This window comes from Globicephala melas, chromosome 11 (assembly GCF_963455315.2).
Source record: "Globicephala melas chromosome 11, mGloMel1.2, whole genome shotgun sequence".
In the NCBI taxonomy this organism is placed as follows: domain Eukaryota; kingdom Metazoa; phylum Chordata; class Mammalia; order Artiodactyla; family Delphinidae; genus Globicephala; species Globicephala melas.
Window position 1 is genome coordinate 34,137,676 of NC_083324.2, and position 19,242 is coordinate 34,156,917.

At 44.8% G+C, this 19,242-nt stretch overlaps 1 protein-coding gene across 5 annotated transcripts in view; it reads right to left on the reverse strand.

The window, feature by feature from the left end:
- Positions 1 to 19,242, reverse strand: part of CACNA2D3 (calcium voltage-gated channel auxiliary subunit alpha2delta 3) — a 784,865-nt gene that overhangs the window by 156,466 nt on the left and 609,157 nt on the right. For all 5 annotated transcript variants that reach the window (XM_060307837.1, XM_060307836.1, XM_060307834.1 and 2 more), the window contains 7 exons: positions 12,761 to 12,844; positions 8,196 to 8,267; positions 7,878 to 7,939; positions 6,449 to 6,516; positions 2,393 to 2,438; positions 2,136 to 2,233; positions 576 to 669 (listed from right to left, as the gene is read on the reverse strand). In XM_060307837.1, the coding sequence (XP_060163820.1) occupies positions 576 to 669; positions 2,136 to 2,233; positions 2,393 to 2,438; positions 6,449 to 6,516; positions 7,878 to 7,939; positions 8,196 to 8,267; positions 12,761 to 12,844 (524 nt within the window). The remainder of the gene's footprint in view (positions 1 to 575; positions 670 to 2,135; positions 2,234 to 2,392; positions 2,439 to 6,448; positions 6,517 to 7,877; positions 7,940 to 8,195; positions 8,268 to 12,760; positions 12,845 to 19,242) is intronic.

Genomic DNA, 19,242 nt, shown 5'->3' on the forward strand with positions numbered 1-19,242 from the left:
GTCTCTCTTATTTTTAATTGTTAACAGCCTACTTAAAATAGTAAAATACTAGTATTAATATTAAAAATAAGCTGCTGAAGCAGTTCTCACCCTCGTCTTTGACAACAACTACCATTGCCTGCCCTCCTCTCCCTACATCCTCCACTTCAGAAATAAAACTGCAGGGTTATATCTGACACCCTAATGAAATAGAGCTCTCACTTCCCTGTCCTCCTCACAACCTAGCCTGGCCCAGATCCCAAGTTCCCTCTAGACAGTGAAGGTGAGGGAGCCATGGCAGGGCAGGAAGCAAAATGCTCCTTCCGCCTCCCTCTCTCTCGGAAGTGTCACCCTACCTCAGCATACCAAATTTCATGTAATGTTAAAACTCAAACAAATTATATGTCAAACCCAGGAGCTTGCCATCCAAGCCAGAGCCGCTAATCTGCTCTAGCTCTTGTGGTTTGGAGCTTTGGGGAAAATTAAAGAACTTTAACACCAGCCTCCTAAAACAGTTCAGTTCTTTAAACCATAACCATATTTCGGACGGCTTGTGGGGAAATGGCCATGAAAGGGGGACACGTGCAACCACTTACTCAGATTTGTTGAGGGCAAGGCTGGTCCAATAGGCTTCAATGGGAGCACTCACCACAGCATCAAAAAGGACTTCTTGTATCAATTCTTTATCACCTGTTGGGAGGGATAGACTTGAGAAGATGGCTTTGGCTAGACCCCAAATTGTAGCATGAGAAGTGCACACTGGGCTCATTTTACAGTATCTACAGGCTACTTTCTCCTATGGTGTGTTCCTGCGTTAACCTCCCACCAGCTGAAAATATGAAACAGTTGACACCTGATATGCCACAACACAAGGGCCCCCAAAGCATTTGGATGAGATGATAGTAAATTGAGAGTCGTGGGTGTCTCACGCTTCAGTTTTCTACTTTCCCTCCCCATCTATTAGTTCATGCCATAGACCAGCACGCCAGCTCTGGGATTCGGAGATCAGAAGGCAGCACTTCTCAGTTTGCTCTTTTCATCCCCATTTCTGTCCTCTATCAAAATTTGCAATTCTTCAGGGCCCTGATCTTGGTTGTAAGGGAAAGGGGTGTGATAGCTTAAGAATGTCTGGGACTCTTATTTTGTCATTCCTTCCATCTAAGATTTTTTTTTTTTTCATTTTAAAGTAGGACATCTGTCCTTATCCAAACGAATTCTTGATAGAGCTCTGTGGAAGAGGCCAAGGAATCAGGAGGATATCATGAATCTAGCAGAGGCATCCTAGAGCCCTACAGCTTTATCACCTAGCAGGCCAGTCATCACCTTAGCTGGTGGCCAAGAAGACAGTGCAGTTTTGTTATAAAAGCAAAAACTGGAAATAACTCACCATCAAAAAGACAATGAATAAATTGAGATAATATATAAATTTAAAATGAATAATATATAATTATATATATATATAAATCTTAATATACAAAGTAATGAAAATAATGGCACATACTATATAAGGATATACATCCATATATCCAAATATTAGCTACTGGAACTAATTTATCCTTGTTCAGGGACTGTTCTTGCACCAGGCCTGCTGCTGCTCTCTCTCTGCCCCCCTTTCCCTGCCCCCGTCACCAGCTACTGGCCATTTCTGACTCACTGAGCTCCCTCAGAGGGCACTCTGTAGGAGGAGGGGCAGAAGAATATACAGTGCAAAAAGCAACATGTCACAGTGGCAATCCCACACCGGACAGAACCAGGAGGCCTAGATTATGGCCTTGGATGAGACAAATCCTATTTCCACCCCTTGTTTCTCTTTGTAAAATAAAAAAGCAGATATCGACAGTCCCCTCCCAGTTGAAACATTTTCATGTTACTCAGGAGCTTGACTAAATGGTTTGGTAAGGGGAAAAATCCAATGTGAAGTGTTAAACTGGGATTGGGGATTCTGCATGACTCTTGGTAACCCACATTCCTTTTCCTGTTCCTACAGGAAGCAGATATTTGGCTGGATTTAATGTGACTGATCATCTCGGCCAAAGCAAAGCTTCCCATGAAAACTGAGGGGAAATATGGTCTTGAGTTCACGCACACACACACACACACACACACACCGTCCAACCACCATAGGCACACACACATGCATTTGGAAGCACACTCACATTGGAGCAGAGGTTCTTTGCCTTTGAGGTAGAGCTTAATAGCTTCTAGTTGAGATAGATGACGGTGCTCTGGGTGTAGGTCAGTGTTGCAGTAGGACCTAGGAATGTGACATGGCCCAAAACAAGAACATGTACATATTTATGGCATCACTTTCCTTTGCTTTCGAACCAGGAGAACTGGGCAAGGGAATACAGACAACTTGAAATCAAAGAGGGTAATAAACACCAATGCCGAGGAAGAATCATTCCATTCTTACCATTCGTCTGCCAAGGACACATCAGGGTGTTCTAAGTCATGAAGGCCTGGAGGTCAAGGAGAAGGGCATCATGAGTAAGTACCATCTGTGTGGGGCACTGACCACCCCCCTCATGCTCTCCTGTGCTTCAAATGTTCTAGGGCAAGGCCATGGGGGGTGGGGGTTAAGGGTAGACATCAACACCAAAGATATCTGCCTGAGAAAAGGGACTTTGCACATAGGAAACAAGTTCTGTTCCCAGGCAGAACCTTCTCCCCACGTCCACCTCACTCAGCCACCACTGCAACTTTCCCTGGCAGTGTCCCAGGAAAGCCTTAACTCCCTGAAGATAAATGATGCACCAGTGAGTCCTGGGAGAGAAGCTTAGCAAGATGGTGGAGACACCAACTTTGGAGGCCCGTACAGTACAGCCTGAGTTGGGAAATTGGGTGGGCCACTAAACTGCTGTGTGATGTTAGCAGGTTGATTTACTCTTTCTTCACGTGCAAAACAGTAATAATAATAGTCCCTAACTGACAGGTGGCTGTGAGGGTGAAATTATAGGTTGAATGATATGAGATTGCCAATACTCAACTGTTTTTGACCAGCAAAAATTGCTAGTTGATACAGGATGCTAAGTTAAAATGAATCATCAGTCTGGAGAGGTAGCTAGAAGAACTGAGGCCTGCAGGGAATTGGGGAGTTTTTATATATAAAATACCCGAGACACCCTAACTCTGTGAAATCACTCTTTTTCCTTGTGTCTTTATGTGACTTCATTTTGATGGGTCATGAGCAGACAAACACTTCTGAGTGACAACCTCAGGAACTCCAATTTTTGAGAATGTCAGTTTCCCAAGTGACCAACAGTATCTTACTGCATTCAGGATTCCAGTTTCCTCCTCAAATACAAATGTACAAAATAAATAGCAAAACACTAGAACTATCATCACACACTCCTGTTTGATTTTATAGGAAGTAGGCAATGAATTATATAGAATATCATACTATATGACCCAAGTGGCCATATCCTGGCTCCAACACCTTCTGGTTGAATGATGTTGGGAATGTCGCTTCAACTCTTTGACTTATAGTCAGAAGATGTGGGTAATAGTGCCTAACTCACAGACTGCATGAGAGGGTTGAACGGAATAGTGATTAGTCCCTAGGACAATCTATGCATCCATCCATCCTTTCTTCCCTTTCTTCTTCCCTCCACTCCTCCCTCCCTCCCTCCCGTTCTTCCTTCCATATATTTACTGAGCATCCACTATGTGCCAGGTACTATTCTAGGTCCTGAGAACATAGCAGTGACCAATACAAAAATCACTGCTGCTCTCATGGTATTTACTTTCTAGCATCAGAAAAGAGATAAGTAAATAAAGTTAAAATACATAGCCTATCAGTAGTGAGGGCTATGAAGTTAAGAGAGAGAATGAAGCAAGGAGACGGGGTACTAAGAGATGGGGGGGGATGAGGGAAAGAGTTTCACTGTTAACAGTGGGAGTCAGATGCTTCACTGAGACAGTGACTTTAAGCAAAGACCTGGAGGAGGTGAGGAGAGAACCACGTAGTAACTGAGGTGCTCGCAGCAGAAGAAACCACAGCTGCAGAGGCCCTGAGCTGGGATCTCACCTTCCTGGAATACTGGGTTAATGATATCAATTCTACATATAATATATTTCTAGTTTCTGTTCTCATCAACCTTCATCTGCAAAGTCCTCTCTGCCTATACTTCATAGGACCTATCAATGAGACCCTGAAGGGAAGATCTTTTTGATTGCTTCCTCTCTGAGTTCCTAGGTCACCAAGGAAATATGATTGTTCTCTAACCCTCTCACCTCTGATTTTGATCCTCCTGACAAAATCACACCTACTGTTTGACTGATAATGCTGACAATAATGACATAAGCTCTAATTTATTGAACAAGTACTGTGTACTACATATACATAAAGATAAAGTGTCAAGGAGATTCAGAAGAGAAACGACTTCAGCAGGTAGAACTACAGCCCATACCTTTAACCTCAGTAGCAACTCCTTACATTGTGAGCAAAATCAGCCTGTTCGCCACCTTGGTAATACCTGCCATTGTCAAGGCAGGTTGAAAATTCCTACATTCTATGGGAGATCATTCTTTACGGGACAACCTTCAGAAGCGGTCACCATCCCCAAGAAACTCCTGCCCTCTTTAAGAACAGAGCAGAATGGTAATCAAGCCGTGGCCTTTATGGATGACAAGCCCCTCTACTAGTTAGCCCAGGGGAAGCAGTTTTCTCAGGCTCTGTAACTCAGCAAAGCTGGCAGGATTGGAAGCCCTCTTATTTACAGAGGACCAACAGAGAGAGGAAGATCTGACCTCATTTGTGTGGATAACCAGACACTCTTCCCCTTGCCTAGGATTCAAACTAATTTCTTGCAGGATGGTTGCAGTTGGCTCTAAAATTCTCTCTGTGTGAGCTCTTAGCCTAACAGAAGATGATAGTGACTAAAGAAATGAAGAAGTGATCCAAAAAACAATGCAAAACAACTGTGTGTGTGTGTGTGTGTGTGTGAGAGAGAGAGAGAGAGAGAGAGAGAGAGAGAAGATGGAGGGTCAGGTCCATTGACTAAGGGAATGAACACAAGAGAGGCAAATAATCCATTAACAATCTCTCCTTTTACTGTTCTGATCATGAGCTATTTCCTCATCTTGACCTCAGATGGCTTAGATGTGAATTTTCTGTCTTCACGAGCAGTGACATCCACAGAGCCACACATGGCTCATGGAGCCAGAAAATTAAAGAAGTTAAAAAAAAAAAAAAAGATCCCTGAGAATACATCCTGTTGAGTATCTTGCCCAAATCACAAAGTTGCCTGTTTTTCCTTGCCTGTTTCTAGGAAGAGGGAGCACATGATTGAATATCTCTGCAGTGGGCATACTCTGGGTTCTGCCCTGGTCAAGATGATCTCTTCACTCTCCTTCCTGTTCCTTAAGATCTCACAATCAGTTGGGAGACAAAACCCAAAACCCACGAAACAATGCAGGGACACTCAGGAGTAGACCAGAAGGCCATCTATGAAACCTGGCATCTCAGGGACTTCCAATCTCCTTCTTCATTCTCCACTGCATCATCGGAGTGAGCCACAAGGTGGTCTAGCTTCTGGAAGTTCACCAAACTCATTTGTAACCAGCTTTAACCCATTAAAACCCAGCTTGTAACTGACCTTCCCACTCTTGGCCACACTCCCTGAGGATACCCACAAAGAGCACTGGTCTGGTCCAACTCCTTCTCTGTCAAGATGCAAAACAGAACACCTAGGTTGGGCAAGTGACTTACTCAAGGCCACTCTGGGAGTGAAGCCTTTCAGAGGCCAGACCCACTCCTCCCTGTGAGCTGGTGATACTGGGAAAGATAACTTCTCTGAGCTACTAGCTTGTTGGGAGATGAAAAGGACAGTATGGGGGTGAGAGCAGTTTTCAAGTTTAAAGGGCTGTAACAACAGCTACCATTTACTGGGAGTTTCCAGTGCACTGGTGCTTTATGAAGACAAGAAGAGGGACGTCCCTGGCAGTCCAGTGGTTAAGACTCCACGCTTCCACTGCAGGGGGTGCGGGTTTCTGACTTACTAAATCATTTGAATGATCACATTTCCCTTGGACCCAAGCTGCCTTGAAGCACAAGTGAAATTTGTGGCTCAACTATGTAGAAGACTTAAGGCTCGCACAGCTTTCTTTTCTTTTTCTTTTCCTGGGCTTGAGTTTTTATACTAATTCGTATTTTTCTTGGTACTAATTTTTATGTATGAGAAGAATACAGTTGGTGGATGGATGATTCTTATGAGTTGCCTCAACAACTTTGTGGATGAAAGCAGAACATAAATGAAATCACGGAAGGCCATCACTAGTTGGGAGTCCCACCATTCTGAATCAGTCTCGGAGAGCAAGGTTAACGGCAGGTGGGTAAATGGTTGAGTCACATGTCCAGGGATTGGAATAAGGGTTGGATAGATGAGCAAATTCTTCAGCTAACCCAACAGCTGGCTTCAGGGCTTTCTTCCCACACAAAAGGATAAGATGGATGAAGGCAGCATCTTACCTTCTTCAATGGTTACATTCCCTCGGAAGAAATATTTCCCATGGCCTCTAGAGAGCGCCACACCTAAACTGTGCAGAGAAACAAAGCAGACCTTGAAATCCATGACACTGACTGGAACAGACTTGCAGGTGAACTTTATTTTCCGTTTTCACATTTCCATTTCATGTTCTGTAAACAATGTTTTTCAAGTTTACTTTCAAAACCCCACTGATTATAGTTGGTGTTGGTGTTTCTTAGATTCAATCAGCCGCTTCAGTGTAATTTCTGATTGGAAGTGCAACAGCAATGGGTGGCTCCTGCGTGTGTTTAAAGAGGTGTGGCAGCTCCTACAAGCCCTTCTAGCAAGCCCTTCTTTTGGATGCTCTTGCAAGTGCTACGTGTCCTGCTCTTCACTACCACCTTATGCACCCCTGCCCTACATTCAGCCACACACGGCTCTTTCCAGACTGTAGAGTTTGGGACGAGGGAAAATTAACCCCTTCTCAATGGCAAAAATGAACACTTCTACTGCCACTTGAACGCAGCCACATGACTGTATCGTGGGCTTCTCTGCCCAACCTTCTCCCTTGCCTGATAGATTTTTCACACTCTCACACTCTCAAAGTCTTGATTTAAGCTCCTTCCTTCATTGCCTAAAGTCAGAGAGTATGTTTTGATAACACAGTCTCTTCATTTGGTAAACCCACTTAGCAGTCATGTGTTCCATCAACTGCTCTGGCTCCAAATGGAATCCACCCATGATCCCTGGCCGTATACAACAACAACGCCACATTTTTTTTTTAAAAGATTAATCTAAGTTAGTAAATTCTTTCTCTCTTTAGCTCTGCAAGGCACCAGTTCAGGAACACAAAGAAGCCCTACCAAAATAACTTTTTACAAAAAGTGTTATCACACTAAGTTAATAGCAGGAAACTTTAGAATGCCACATACACTTCTGAAAGCAGGCAAGGGGGCAAATGCATTTTTCAGGATTGTTACAAAGAGAAACAACAGGATTCAAAGGCAGACAAGCACAGAACAGTTCAGAGAAATTAAAACGGAAGCACAACATGTAGGGATGAATATGCTACCTCCAAGTGTGAAGGATCATGGAAATAAAAGGCAGCAAGTTAGATGGTTAAGGACCCTGGTAACCCTCTGAATTTATCTATCTGCCCTTAGTTAGAACCCCAGAAGCTTATTTGCTTGATAATGAGATGCAAAGCCATGACAAATTGAGTGAGTTCTCCTAGGTGAGCCTGAACCATCTTCCCCCTTCTGGAAAACAAAAGCAAAAGCAGCCTGGGAAAAGCCCCTTCCTCACTCTTTCCGGCCTTTCGGCAGGGTGTTTGGTTATCTTCAGATGATGAGCTCTGAAAGCGTCAGCAGGTTTTGTACAAACACAACTGATGGGTCTGATGGAATGTCCACGTATTATGGTCAGCTCTACCTGAAAGGAGTACCCTTGATGTCTGTATAATAGTAGTCATTTGTCATCACCAAAACCCGTTTCTAGATTGAAAAAAAAAAGTCGTAGAGAAAAGAAAACATGGTTAGTCTGCTAGGTGAAGTTTTCAGAAATAAATAAAAATAAATGGACACACTATGATCAGGTTAACAGTACTACATGAATCTTGTTTGAGATAAGTAAAGACAAGAGAAAAATGATCTCAGCGAAAGATATTTACTCCAGATAGAACTTTCAAAGCTAATTTTTCACAGTGGTTTGTTTTAAATTAAGCGGCAAGAATGTTTGAGAAAAATGTACCCCTTTGTCCACTGTCTTCTTCACCTCCATGGAAAACTTCCCGGTCTTTCTATTCACCATGGCATTTCTTAACTGAAACAATAAAAGAAAATCGGAGTTAGTTCTTCCCAGGGTTACCATACTGTCTTGGACACCTTCCACCCTCCAGCTTGGGAGCACATTTGGTGGCTTGAGTATGAGAGAGCTGGGCTGTTTCCCCATTGACTCTTGGGGTACTTTTGCAGTAAGTCTGCATACTACACTCAGCCCTCTGAAATGGGGCTTCAGAAGAATAAACACCCAACTGCTCTTGTACAGGGGGAGAGAGGTTAACAACAATAAATAAATGACCATCAACTTCAATTTGGGGTGCTCGTGTAAACCTCTGGGCAACAATGACCAAAAAAGCCTCTGCAATGTTGACAAATCCTGAGAGTCAGAGAACGGACCCCCAGCAAATGCTAAAACACTCAAGCAGCAAGGGGAAAAAAAAAAAAGAAGGGGGACGAGTTGCTTTTTCAAAAAGGGTATTGGTCTGTCATGTAGAAATCATTTTTCAAAACATAATCAAGTTAAAGATATTTTCCTACACAGTAGTTTTTTTGTTTTGTTTTGTTTTTTTAAAAAGCCAACCATTTGGAAGACAGGGATTAAGTTTTTCACAGCATGAACCATCTTCAAACACTCTGAGAAATCTGGGCCAATGAAAGGCCTGGCTGAGGCCGATGGGCAGTGAACAGGGCAACCCTGTATCTGATTTTTGGAGGTCCCATCTGGGAACGGTGAGCCTCCCTCCCTTCCCCCACCCCTGGCTGATCTCTGCTAATTACTTGTGGCCCTTCCGTGAGTTCAGAGAAGGACAGCAGACACAGTGATGAAAGATGTGCCGTCATGGGCACCAATAGGAGACGACGGGAAAGCCATTTAATGAAATAGGAGCAAATGCTGACATGCCACAGCCTGTCAGGAAAGGCTCTTTCCCAGTCCCACGGCTTGTTTTTATTTTCTTATTTTTATTTTTTAATTTTTTCCCCTCTTTTTCTCCTTTGAGGAGCTTGAACAAGATCTGGCTGATAGAGAACTACAGTGCTTGCAAGCAACCTAAATTTGATGTGGGGCTGTCTAGATTTGGGTTCATATTCTCATCTTCTGTGAGAGAGAGTAAGAGCATAATTTTTAGCTGGAGGCATGTATAAAATAAAACATATATTTTACTCTAGATATTTTTTAACAACACATAATGGGCATTTCTGGAAATATTTTCCCATTTTAACTTTTGTGGTTTTGGATGGGGAGAGCTGGTCCTAATTAAGTCTACTTTCTAACTCTTAAGAACGGCTCGATTTATCTTTGACATGGTTTTCATTTTTCCTCTTTCTGGTGCCTGCCTAAAGCCATTTGGGACCTTCCCCTCTCACATTCCCCAGGCAAGTCAGAGATTAGGTAAGCTTCTCCATGCCTCAGTGCCACCCCACCCCCAACTCCCAGTAGCACAGAACAATCAGCATCAGGACCTGGGAGGGTCCGAGGCCAGGGTCACTAATGCTTTCTGGAGGCAGATGCTTAGATGATTAGTCTAGTCTTTCCCTTTTCTTCAGTTATAATGGAAATAGATTACACTTATTGAACATTGAGGCAGGATAGCCCTGGAGTTCAGAAATGGACTCTGGGGCCAGAGGTTTATGATCTTGACCAAATCACTTACCCTCTCTGTGCCTCAGATTCTCTTCCTGCAAAATGGAACTAATGACAGCACAGACTGTCTCATAAAGTTGTAGTGGGAACTAGATGAGCTAATATGCAGAAGAGTGCCTGGTATTCCCTGAGCATTCAACAGATGTTACCTGTCCTGTATCATCATCCTCACCAGCATCATCATCCTCCTCCTCCCTTTTCTTTAATGTCAGACCCCTTTCAATAGCTCAAAATATTAGGATTCAAACTCCAGTTTGTTTGACACAGATATGACCTCATATCTTTTTTGGAAGTACACAGGGTCTGTGTTATAAATGTGGTCATTAAATTCAACAAGATTCTAGCTGCCAAGAGGAGTAGGATGCTTCTTCCAAGAACTTCTCTGCAGCTGGGCAGACTCATGCTGCTTCTTCCTCAGTGGGCTCTGCTTGTCTGGTCTTTTGCAGATCTTGACCTAAAGTCTGCCCTCTGCTACTTACATGCAAACCTCACTGGTGGACACATGGGCATGTGGGATCTTGTGTAGCCTTCACAGAGATGCTTTGTATAGGTTCCAGAATTCTCTAATCAAGCGAGTGCAAATTCCTAGGAGAGAAATGGTGACTTGGGTTTTCCCAATCAAGCACGTTGGTAGTGAAGGAATTCATATCTCAAATGTACCTTATTTCCAAGGAGACAAGAGACCCAAACAAAAGAGACAACCAAAGGCCAACTGAAGAATAAGAGCAATGAACTTTCTGGAGGTGTGGGAACTCTGAAGGTAGACACTCAGAACTCAGTCCTGGGAATCAGATGAAGGTAAAGAACGGGGCACAGGCTGGGAATCCGATGACAAAGGAAGAAAAGAGCAAGGAAACAGAAAGCATTTGTCAAATTGTTGTTAGTAAAAGGAGATATCAGCTCATGGAAAATTAACTTGGGCACAGGTGATAATGACTAGACACCTGGGGTACAGATGAGCCAAGCAATAAATCTCTTCAAGTAACCTGCAAAGGAGAAGTGCGAGCGCCAGCCTAGTGTTAACTAGCAGAGGGCCTGCTTCCTGGATGCAGGGACTCCCAAGTATGAATGAGCATCAAGCTTGCCTCCCATGTCAATTAAAATGTAAAAGATGAAAGGATGGGGAAGCATGTTGATGACAGGGTTCAAACCTTCTGGGAAAGAAAACAAAAGGATCCTGTGAAGTCAAAATAAAGCAGCTGATAAAGTGAAGAGGAAAGAGAAAGGAAAACAATGGAATGCACCCTTTAAAGTTTCATGATACAGTTTAGCAACTGACATTCATTAATGAGAATGAGGGTTGATGATGCTGAGAATAACACTAATAACAGTTACCACTCAGAGTGCTCACTGTGTCCATGCAACGATGTTGATGTTGACACTTTTCACTACAGTAACACACTTAGTATTCACAACAGCTCTGTGAGGTAGGTAATATTGCCATCATACTCATTTTACTGAGGAAAAAAAAAAAAGGACATAAACCAAAATTGAGATGTAGAGAAGATAATTGCTTGCCTGAGACCAACAGCCAGCAAATAGCAGAGGTGGGGTCTGAACCCAGGCAGGCTAATACCTGAACTGCGTTCCTCAGGACTGTGCTAGCTTGCTTCTTGGTAGAAGCAGGTTGAAAGGGTAGGACATGTACATTAGGTGCAGTACAATTAAAAGACCCAGACGTGAATCCTGATGACAATGTTTAAAGATCAAGAAGATATAAAACTCTACCAGGTCACTGAGCTGACACAACGTCAGGTCACCGGCACCTAGGAAAAGAGAATGGATGAGGAAGTAACTTTTTATCAAACAGCAAAGTTACTCTATCTGAATGGGGTTTAAAAAAGACTGAGTCCAGATGAAGAAGGAAATAGGTTAAATTTCTAAAACAGATATGACTCTTGCATTTTATAGGCAAGGAAAAAACTCAGAGATTTATGCTAGCTGAGACATCCAGGTTGCAGAGGATGTGAAGAGAGGAAAAGCAAGCAGCAAGAGGACTGTGATGCCAGACATATTTCTGAAAGCACAAGAACCTAGCCTGCAGGTTTCAAATGGTTCCCCTCAACATGCCTTTGGAAAGCAAGACAGAGGGAGGGATAGAAACACTGCTGACTCAATGATGAAGCTCAAGAAAGGACTCCAGACAAATCAGGGAGATGCAGGCAGAGAAACATAGCCTGGGCACGAAGAATCCATAGAGAAAGGGAAGAGCAAGTGTCCAGATAGGAACACCTGGGAAGTTAGGATTTAATTAAGGACAGTCTGCCTGCATTCACAAAAGGTGGCATGTCTAACAAATCTGATTTATTGAGGAAGGGACAAGAAGACTGACGGGGCCTAGTCGTGGGCATAAGGAAAGCCTTTGATACAGCCCCACAGGCTGAATCTGTGTAGGAAACAAGCACGTGTTACTGCAGTGTGGCCTGGAAAGGGGAAAGGCTGGGGCAGCCCTGGAAACAGGGTGGCCAACCAAGCAGGAGGAGAGCGGCTCTGCCAAGCCCTGGGCTGAAACCCTGACAGGTGAGTTCTGGCCCTGACTGTGCAGCTGCCCGGCGAGGCTCTGGCCAAGCTCCCCTGAGGGAGACAGATCCCATTAATGGCGCTGAGGAGGAGTCTGGATTAATCGGGTGCAGAAGAGACTAGAGCCTAGAAAGGGATGGTTTTAGCAGACTGCACAAAGAAGCCAGGGTGGCTGGCCCATTTGCAAGTGGACCTACGGGTGGGAGCATTACAAAACTCCAAACGGGTACAAGGGCCCGTGGTCTCCGCGACCCTCTGGTGGCCAGGTGTCCCTCTGGTGGGACTCTCGGCTGGCTCCCAGGCAGCCTCCAGGTACAGAGGAGGGTACAATGGAGCTCCCTTCTCACCAGGCTTGAAAACAAATCACTTACCACATCATCGCGGTCCTCCCACTCCACCTCCGAAAGGTCAACACTACTGTAGTTAGGTTTCCTCCGCTTTTTCCCTTCTTCATACTGGCAGGAGGGGAAGAGAAAGAAAACAATGACAAACAAAGAAAACATTTCCGTGAGCTCACTGGCCAGGGCAACCTTCATCATCCGAAGTCCTGGTTCATGCCTGAGGACTGTGAGTGGAGGGTCCTAGTGAGAAGCCCAGCAGCGGGGGCAGTCCTGGGGTTTCTGTGGCAGGAAAACCAAGCCCAGTCACCTGTAAACATTTGCTCCCAGCTAGGGGGAGTATACCAGCCAATTCTTTTCTCCCTATGAACTTACCTAGCGGACTCCTCACCTCTAAACATGCCAGATGCAGAGCCAAACCTTTCCCCTCCTTGGACATCCTATGTGTGCAATGCAACCTTCCTCCTCGACTCCAACACTTTTAAAGCCCACCCCTTCAAGACACAGGAAAGGGCATCTTACATAGTTTACAAAAAATCTAGTTATATCCCTCTGTGTTTTATACTTCTCCCATCCCTACCTCCTGCCTCATACCTACCTCATACTCCATGGAAACAAAAGTACTGATCTCCACATTTGGGCTCAACATCCTGGTAACATTTCGCAGACACACAGAATCTTCTACTTGCTATCACACTGGCCACAGCAGTGCTGAGCTAAGCACAGCTACTTTACCTGGAGTACATGTGGGTATTGGGACTCACTACCAGATTTAATGGCCATTAGGGCATTTCTCTGGAAAAGCTGATGAGTGCATTAATAACAGAGAAAGTTTTAGTTTTTTTCCCCCTAAATCACTGGTGTTAGTCACCTGGCAAGCCTACATTTTATCAACTGGACAGTCCTGCGTCTGGATGTTCCTGTATCTAGGGCCTTTAATGCTGTGTTTATAATGTAGGAAAGTCTGCCCTCTGCTGCAGGCTCAGGATAAGCAACCCCTTTGCCAGTTCATAGGATACGGCTGACGGCATATTGGAAAAAATACATGTGTATGTATAGGTTTTTTCTCTTTTCCTTTTATTTCTAAATTAGTCATCTTCTGACTTAATTCGTAGGATTCTAAGTGAGACGCAGCATCACTCTAGGTGTTTTAAGAACCGCAAACCACAGGTTACCATTTTGGACACTGCTCGGCTACCATGGAGACAGGTGCTGAAGGCACATGGTGTGGAAGAGAAAATCACTGCTGGTGTACTGAACCAAACAGGTCCAAACCGGCCCCCAGAGAGTGGCCAGACAGGGTAGATCTCCCATCACTGTGAGGCCAAACAGGGCCCAGTGGTTTTCCTGCCGTCTTGTCTTCCCTCAGGGCTGCATTTCAGGAACCCTGAGATATCCTTGGAGAGCACCCACCCTCACCACCCAGGAAGGCTGCCTTGCCTCGAAGGGGCAGTGGGCTCTGACCACCTTGGTCCACTGCCCTTCCACTCCCTTCTCTCAGGTTTCCAATTAACAGACTGTCACGGTCAGTTTTATGACATCAGATCCACTCCAGATGAAGGGGAAGCGAAGTGGTTCCCTCAGAAGCCACTGTAAACGATAGCGGATTCACAGTTGGATCCTGTTATGGGAAGTTCACTGTGCATAGAAGCTGTGGTCCTCAAGAGAGTCAGGCTGGGGCTGAGCCTGTGTGACAGGAAAGAGGTCAGCAGGGCTGTCACCCTCTTCTCAAGGTGAGGAGGTGTGAGGGGGGAGGGGCACACGATGCTGGGAAGCCCACTTGTCCCCCAAGGAGCTAGAGTTGGACATTCTTGGGCCTCTGTTATCTGTGCTAATGCCCCCCAAGTCCTATATTGGTAAAAAACATTCCTGGGAGCCACTAGGCACCCCAGAAGTTCCTATGGCCCAGCTTCTGACCATTAAAGGCAGAACTTTCACAGTTTCTTGGGTAGCCTAGTGCTAGGTATATACTGTCTTTTGGAGGAAGTTCTTCCATTGGTCACTTCAAAATCCTCCTTTATTCACTTATTCAACATACATTTATTGGACACCTAGCAAGCACAAGGTCCTAAGGAGATAAGTAAAGTCAATTAAACGGTGCTTCATTCTTTCCCAAGGACTTCTTTGTGGTTTATCACTCTTAATTCTGCCTATCTACAGTCAATTTATTGCCCATGATGCCTGTGGCAAGTTAAATATCAAACTAAATAGCAGGTTAAATAAGATCACAGAGCCAGTATGGAGGAGGACACCCCTACCTACCCACAGCCCCTGACCAAATTTTCATGGCTAAGCCTCAAGTCATTTCAACTGCTGCTAAAGAAATTCAAAAAGACCCCCAAGGCCCTTCATCCTCAGAGAAGGTGTCCCCCTGTCTTTGTTAGAAGAGGAGAGCACAGTGGTTCTGCCACTTACTGGGCATGTGACACTAAGCAAGGCACCCAGCTGCTCCAAGCTTCCTTTTTCTCAATGGCAAAATTGAGAAATACCTCCATAGCCAAGGTAGGTTGAGACAATTAACTAGGTACTATATGTAAAATGGCAAGCCCATCCCTGGCACAGCATGGAATAAACCCTTAATATGCATGTAGCTAATGTGAGTCCTGAAAAAGTCATAAGCTTCTTGATGAAGACACAGGCTCATTGTATACAACTGGCTACTATGTCATTTCCTCGACATGAAGGAGACCATTTAATAATTTGTTGGGTCACTGTTGCACAAGCCATAGGGAGGCAGAAGATGTTTGCTGAAGATGATGGTGCCAGACCGTCACACTCATATGCCTCCTCTTGGTATGTAAGATACTTGTGTAGTAAACATCAGGTTGGGACTCAAGACTCTCCTGGAGAAAACTTCATAACTGTGCTAAAGAACCCAAGTCCTTTTAGACGACACGTGGCAAAAGTGGAATCCACAGACATAGATTCCTTGACTTTTGGCCATTCCTAGGTATCTTCCTTCATTGTTGGTAATAACCACTCAAGAAATTCAGTACACTGCACTACTGGTATTCAAGAAACTGGCAGAGATTAGAGAGTGAGGGGAAGGAAGATTTCCCAGCATACCGGTCTGTAAGTCACCATATTCCAGTAAGTCTCTAATTTAACTACATTGAAAGAAACAGATGGGACTGGGGACACCCCCTCTGGAACTCTACTTTAGGAATGCCCCTCTACGATGTCTGCTTAACCAGTGAAATAGGTATGAAATACTTTCTATTTGGGTCTTTATTAATGAGTGAGCTCCTTTAAAATATAAACAGTAGTGTCCCAGAGTGACTACTCTGAGTAAGAAAAGAAAAACTCAGTAGGCTGTTGCATAGATAAAACAGGTCAAGGACAATGAGTAAACTCCAGCATGATGACCCTAAATCCACCTAATCTTTTCTCCCATTAAGAAAACTTACTAGATGGCTAGAGACTAGACCTCCACTCGGAAGACACCTGGGCTGTGGACCACCACCACCTAACCCCCACATTTTCCGGGGTAATCACCTTGGCTTTCCCACAGGGAATCCCCTTGGACCCCACACTCAGTAAATACAGTTCTAGCGAAGGCAAGACCATCCTGGCTCAGAAGGAAGCCAGTGAGCTGAGTATGTGAGGGACACACACAACTCTCCAGGACACAGTGATTGGTTCAGGACTGGGGATGTAACTCATACCAACCCACATGAGACTCAGTCTGGTATGCTTTCCTGGATTTATCCAGAAAAACTAGCTCTCCATCTATTAGCATCACTAAGGCAGGAGGATGTGAACTTGAGCTCCTCGTGGCCATCTCTGCCACTACTTGGAGAGAGCCTTCCTGAGAATGAAACCAGTGCAGAGGAGGCAGAGAGAGTACATGAAGAGAGTCCTGAAAGCACGGTGTGTGTGCCTGGATCAAGCTGTGCCTGAAGTCTTTATACCTTTGGGTGTTTCACGTACCAACACATTCTCTCCAGATTACCCACCTTCCCTTTTTAAAGATTTTTTAAAGCTGGCTTGGGTTTCAAGTGTAAGTATTCATCAGAGTTCCAACTTGTATATATTTAGTATCTTTACTTTTTCTTTTTAAATGAACCATTTTTAAAGTACATTTTAAATGAAGTATTCACAAACTCTGGTACTTTAATGATTATTTAGAAACACGTGATTTGCAAAATATCTCACTGCTAATCAAGATAGTCCACTGTGTTTGAGCATGGCTTACCCTCTGTACCTGCTTTCCCCCGGGAGGACATAGGTGTGGCCACAGTGTCAGAGAGTGACAGAAAAAGAACTAAACCCTCGAATCTCTGACTCCCAGGCCAGATCGCCCCTCTCCCCTGGGATCTGGCCTGGGAAGAATCCCAGGTCCCCCAGCCCCACTCCCTCTTTCCCTTCGTGAGGATCTCGTTACTGGGGCTGAGGCATCGGATATGGCATTTGTTAGTGTATCTATAAACTGTAACTTCCTTTGAAAATATGATTAACGAATTGCAAACGGTTTCCAAAGGTTTATAAACAGATACTTTGAGAGCCACGGGTAGGTTTGTAGTTTTTGGTGCCTGTTTTATGAAAAAAATATGTGGGGGAGAATTTAATAAGGAAAGATATTCTGTGCTATGAAATACTTTGAGGTGGAGTTTCAAATAAAGGCCAGATGTGGTGAACACACAAACCAGCCTGTGGCCTAGGAGGATGGGGCAAGAAGGGCACCTATCTGAGGAGCCAGCGGAACCATCGGGGGTCTGCCGTAAGTGCCAAAACCTTTCTGGCAGTGTTTAATTGTCTGGATGTGAGTGCCCCTTTGTGTTACCTACAGACTGATTGTGGAAGCAGAATGGGATGGGCTAAGGTGATGGCCATGTTCATGTGGGTTTGAACAGAACAAAAATGCCTTTGCTTTCTCTGTGTTCCTTTGGGAAGGACTAAAGGAAGTCAGCTACACACATCCATGCAGCCTCTGTGAAACAAATATTATGTGTGCTAATAATTGATAAACAGTACGTGCTGTTCCATGCTGCCAACAGGAAGGAAGGAGTTGGGGGTGGGAGGCCCACAACTGGAGAGGAAGAGGCCTTGCCCAAAGCCAATGCCATCTGGAGAAGGGGTGTGGCCAGGGGCTGGGAGCCAGCCTTTGTCTGGGCAGATGTTTCTCTTGGGAGGCAGTCACGGTCCTCAGCTGGTGAATACCTTCACTACCTCCTCCGAGGCCCTGAGTCTCCTCTTGTCTCAGAGGCTGAAGTGGCCATTTCAGGAGAAGGAAGGGAGGCACATCTTCTTTCCTCCATGTACAAAAGAGGAGGACCTAATGGCCACTGGGCTCTTCATTCCTTCACTCTTTCATTCAATCACTTGTCCATACGCATATCCAAAAATACTGTTGGACACCGATTATTTATCAGGCCTTGAGCAAGGCCCAGGTGAGCCTTGGGAAAGCATGGAGAAGCTGTTTGAGAAGGATCATCTTCCGCCCTCCAATTGCAGATCACCGTTCACCAGGCCAGTAAGGAGAGCAGGGAAAAGCCAGGGCCCCACAGGGAAACTCTGGTTCAAATCTGGTCTCTACACCTACAAGCTGTATGCCCAGGGCTAACCTGTACTTCTCTGAGCCTGCCTTGCTCCTCTGCAGGATGGAGATAAGAGCACTCAGCTCACAGGGCTGCCACAGGAGCAAATGGGCACAGAAATGGTTGAGCGCAGCAGACATCCTGACAAACAGGGCTGGGGCAACCTGCCACCCAGACAGCGCTAGTAAGTGCTGCTGTTGCCCCGACTGATGAAATAGGGCAATGCACGTCAGCATGCTCATCCCTAGAGACGCCGTTCATGGGGTGAAATGGTTCTTAACATTACAGCTGTTTATTAATACTTCTAGTCCTTTAAAGAGGCAGTTCAGCTTGGCTCGGGGGCCCATTCTTCTCAAAGTCAAAGGGAAGGGTCTCAAACAAGGACGCGGTCCCAAGGCCAGGTGGCCAGATGGGCCTGCGACAGACTGATGGTCTCTTCCCCTAGAATTTGCAAATCAAGGTCTCTGACTGTCACAGCATGTCCTGCCCCAGAGGAGATGGCCGTAGGGAAAGGGAGTCTCAGTGGTATCAGCCTCTGCCCTACTGGCTATGGTCTAAACGGTTTAAGCGTTTACAGTTTTTTAAGATCCCCTCCCACCCCGGTTATACATGTAACAACTGCTCATTTTAGAAAATTTGAAAAATAATGAAAAGTGCAAGAAATGGAAAAAAGATTGCCCTCGCTACTACAACCCAGGGATCGCCACCCGACATTCTGCTATCTTTCCCAAAGGGCAAGTATTTTGAAGCAGTTACTGTTTTCAGTTTTCTAAGCTCATTGTTTCTCCAGCAAGGAATCTATAAAATGTAGCAACCAATCTGTTCTGCTTTCCAAGTGACTGCTTTAAAAAAAAAGCAAATTTGTTTTTTTTCTGCTGGCTAGCTTCCCCCTCAACTCCCTATCATTCTTCTTGAAGAGGGCATTTCTTGTGCCAGGCACGGTGCTAAGTGCTGCGCGTGTATCTCCTGCAATTCTCA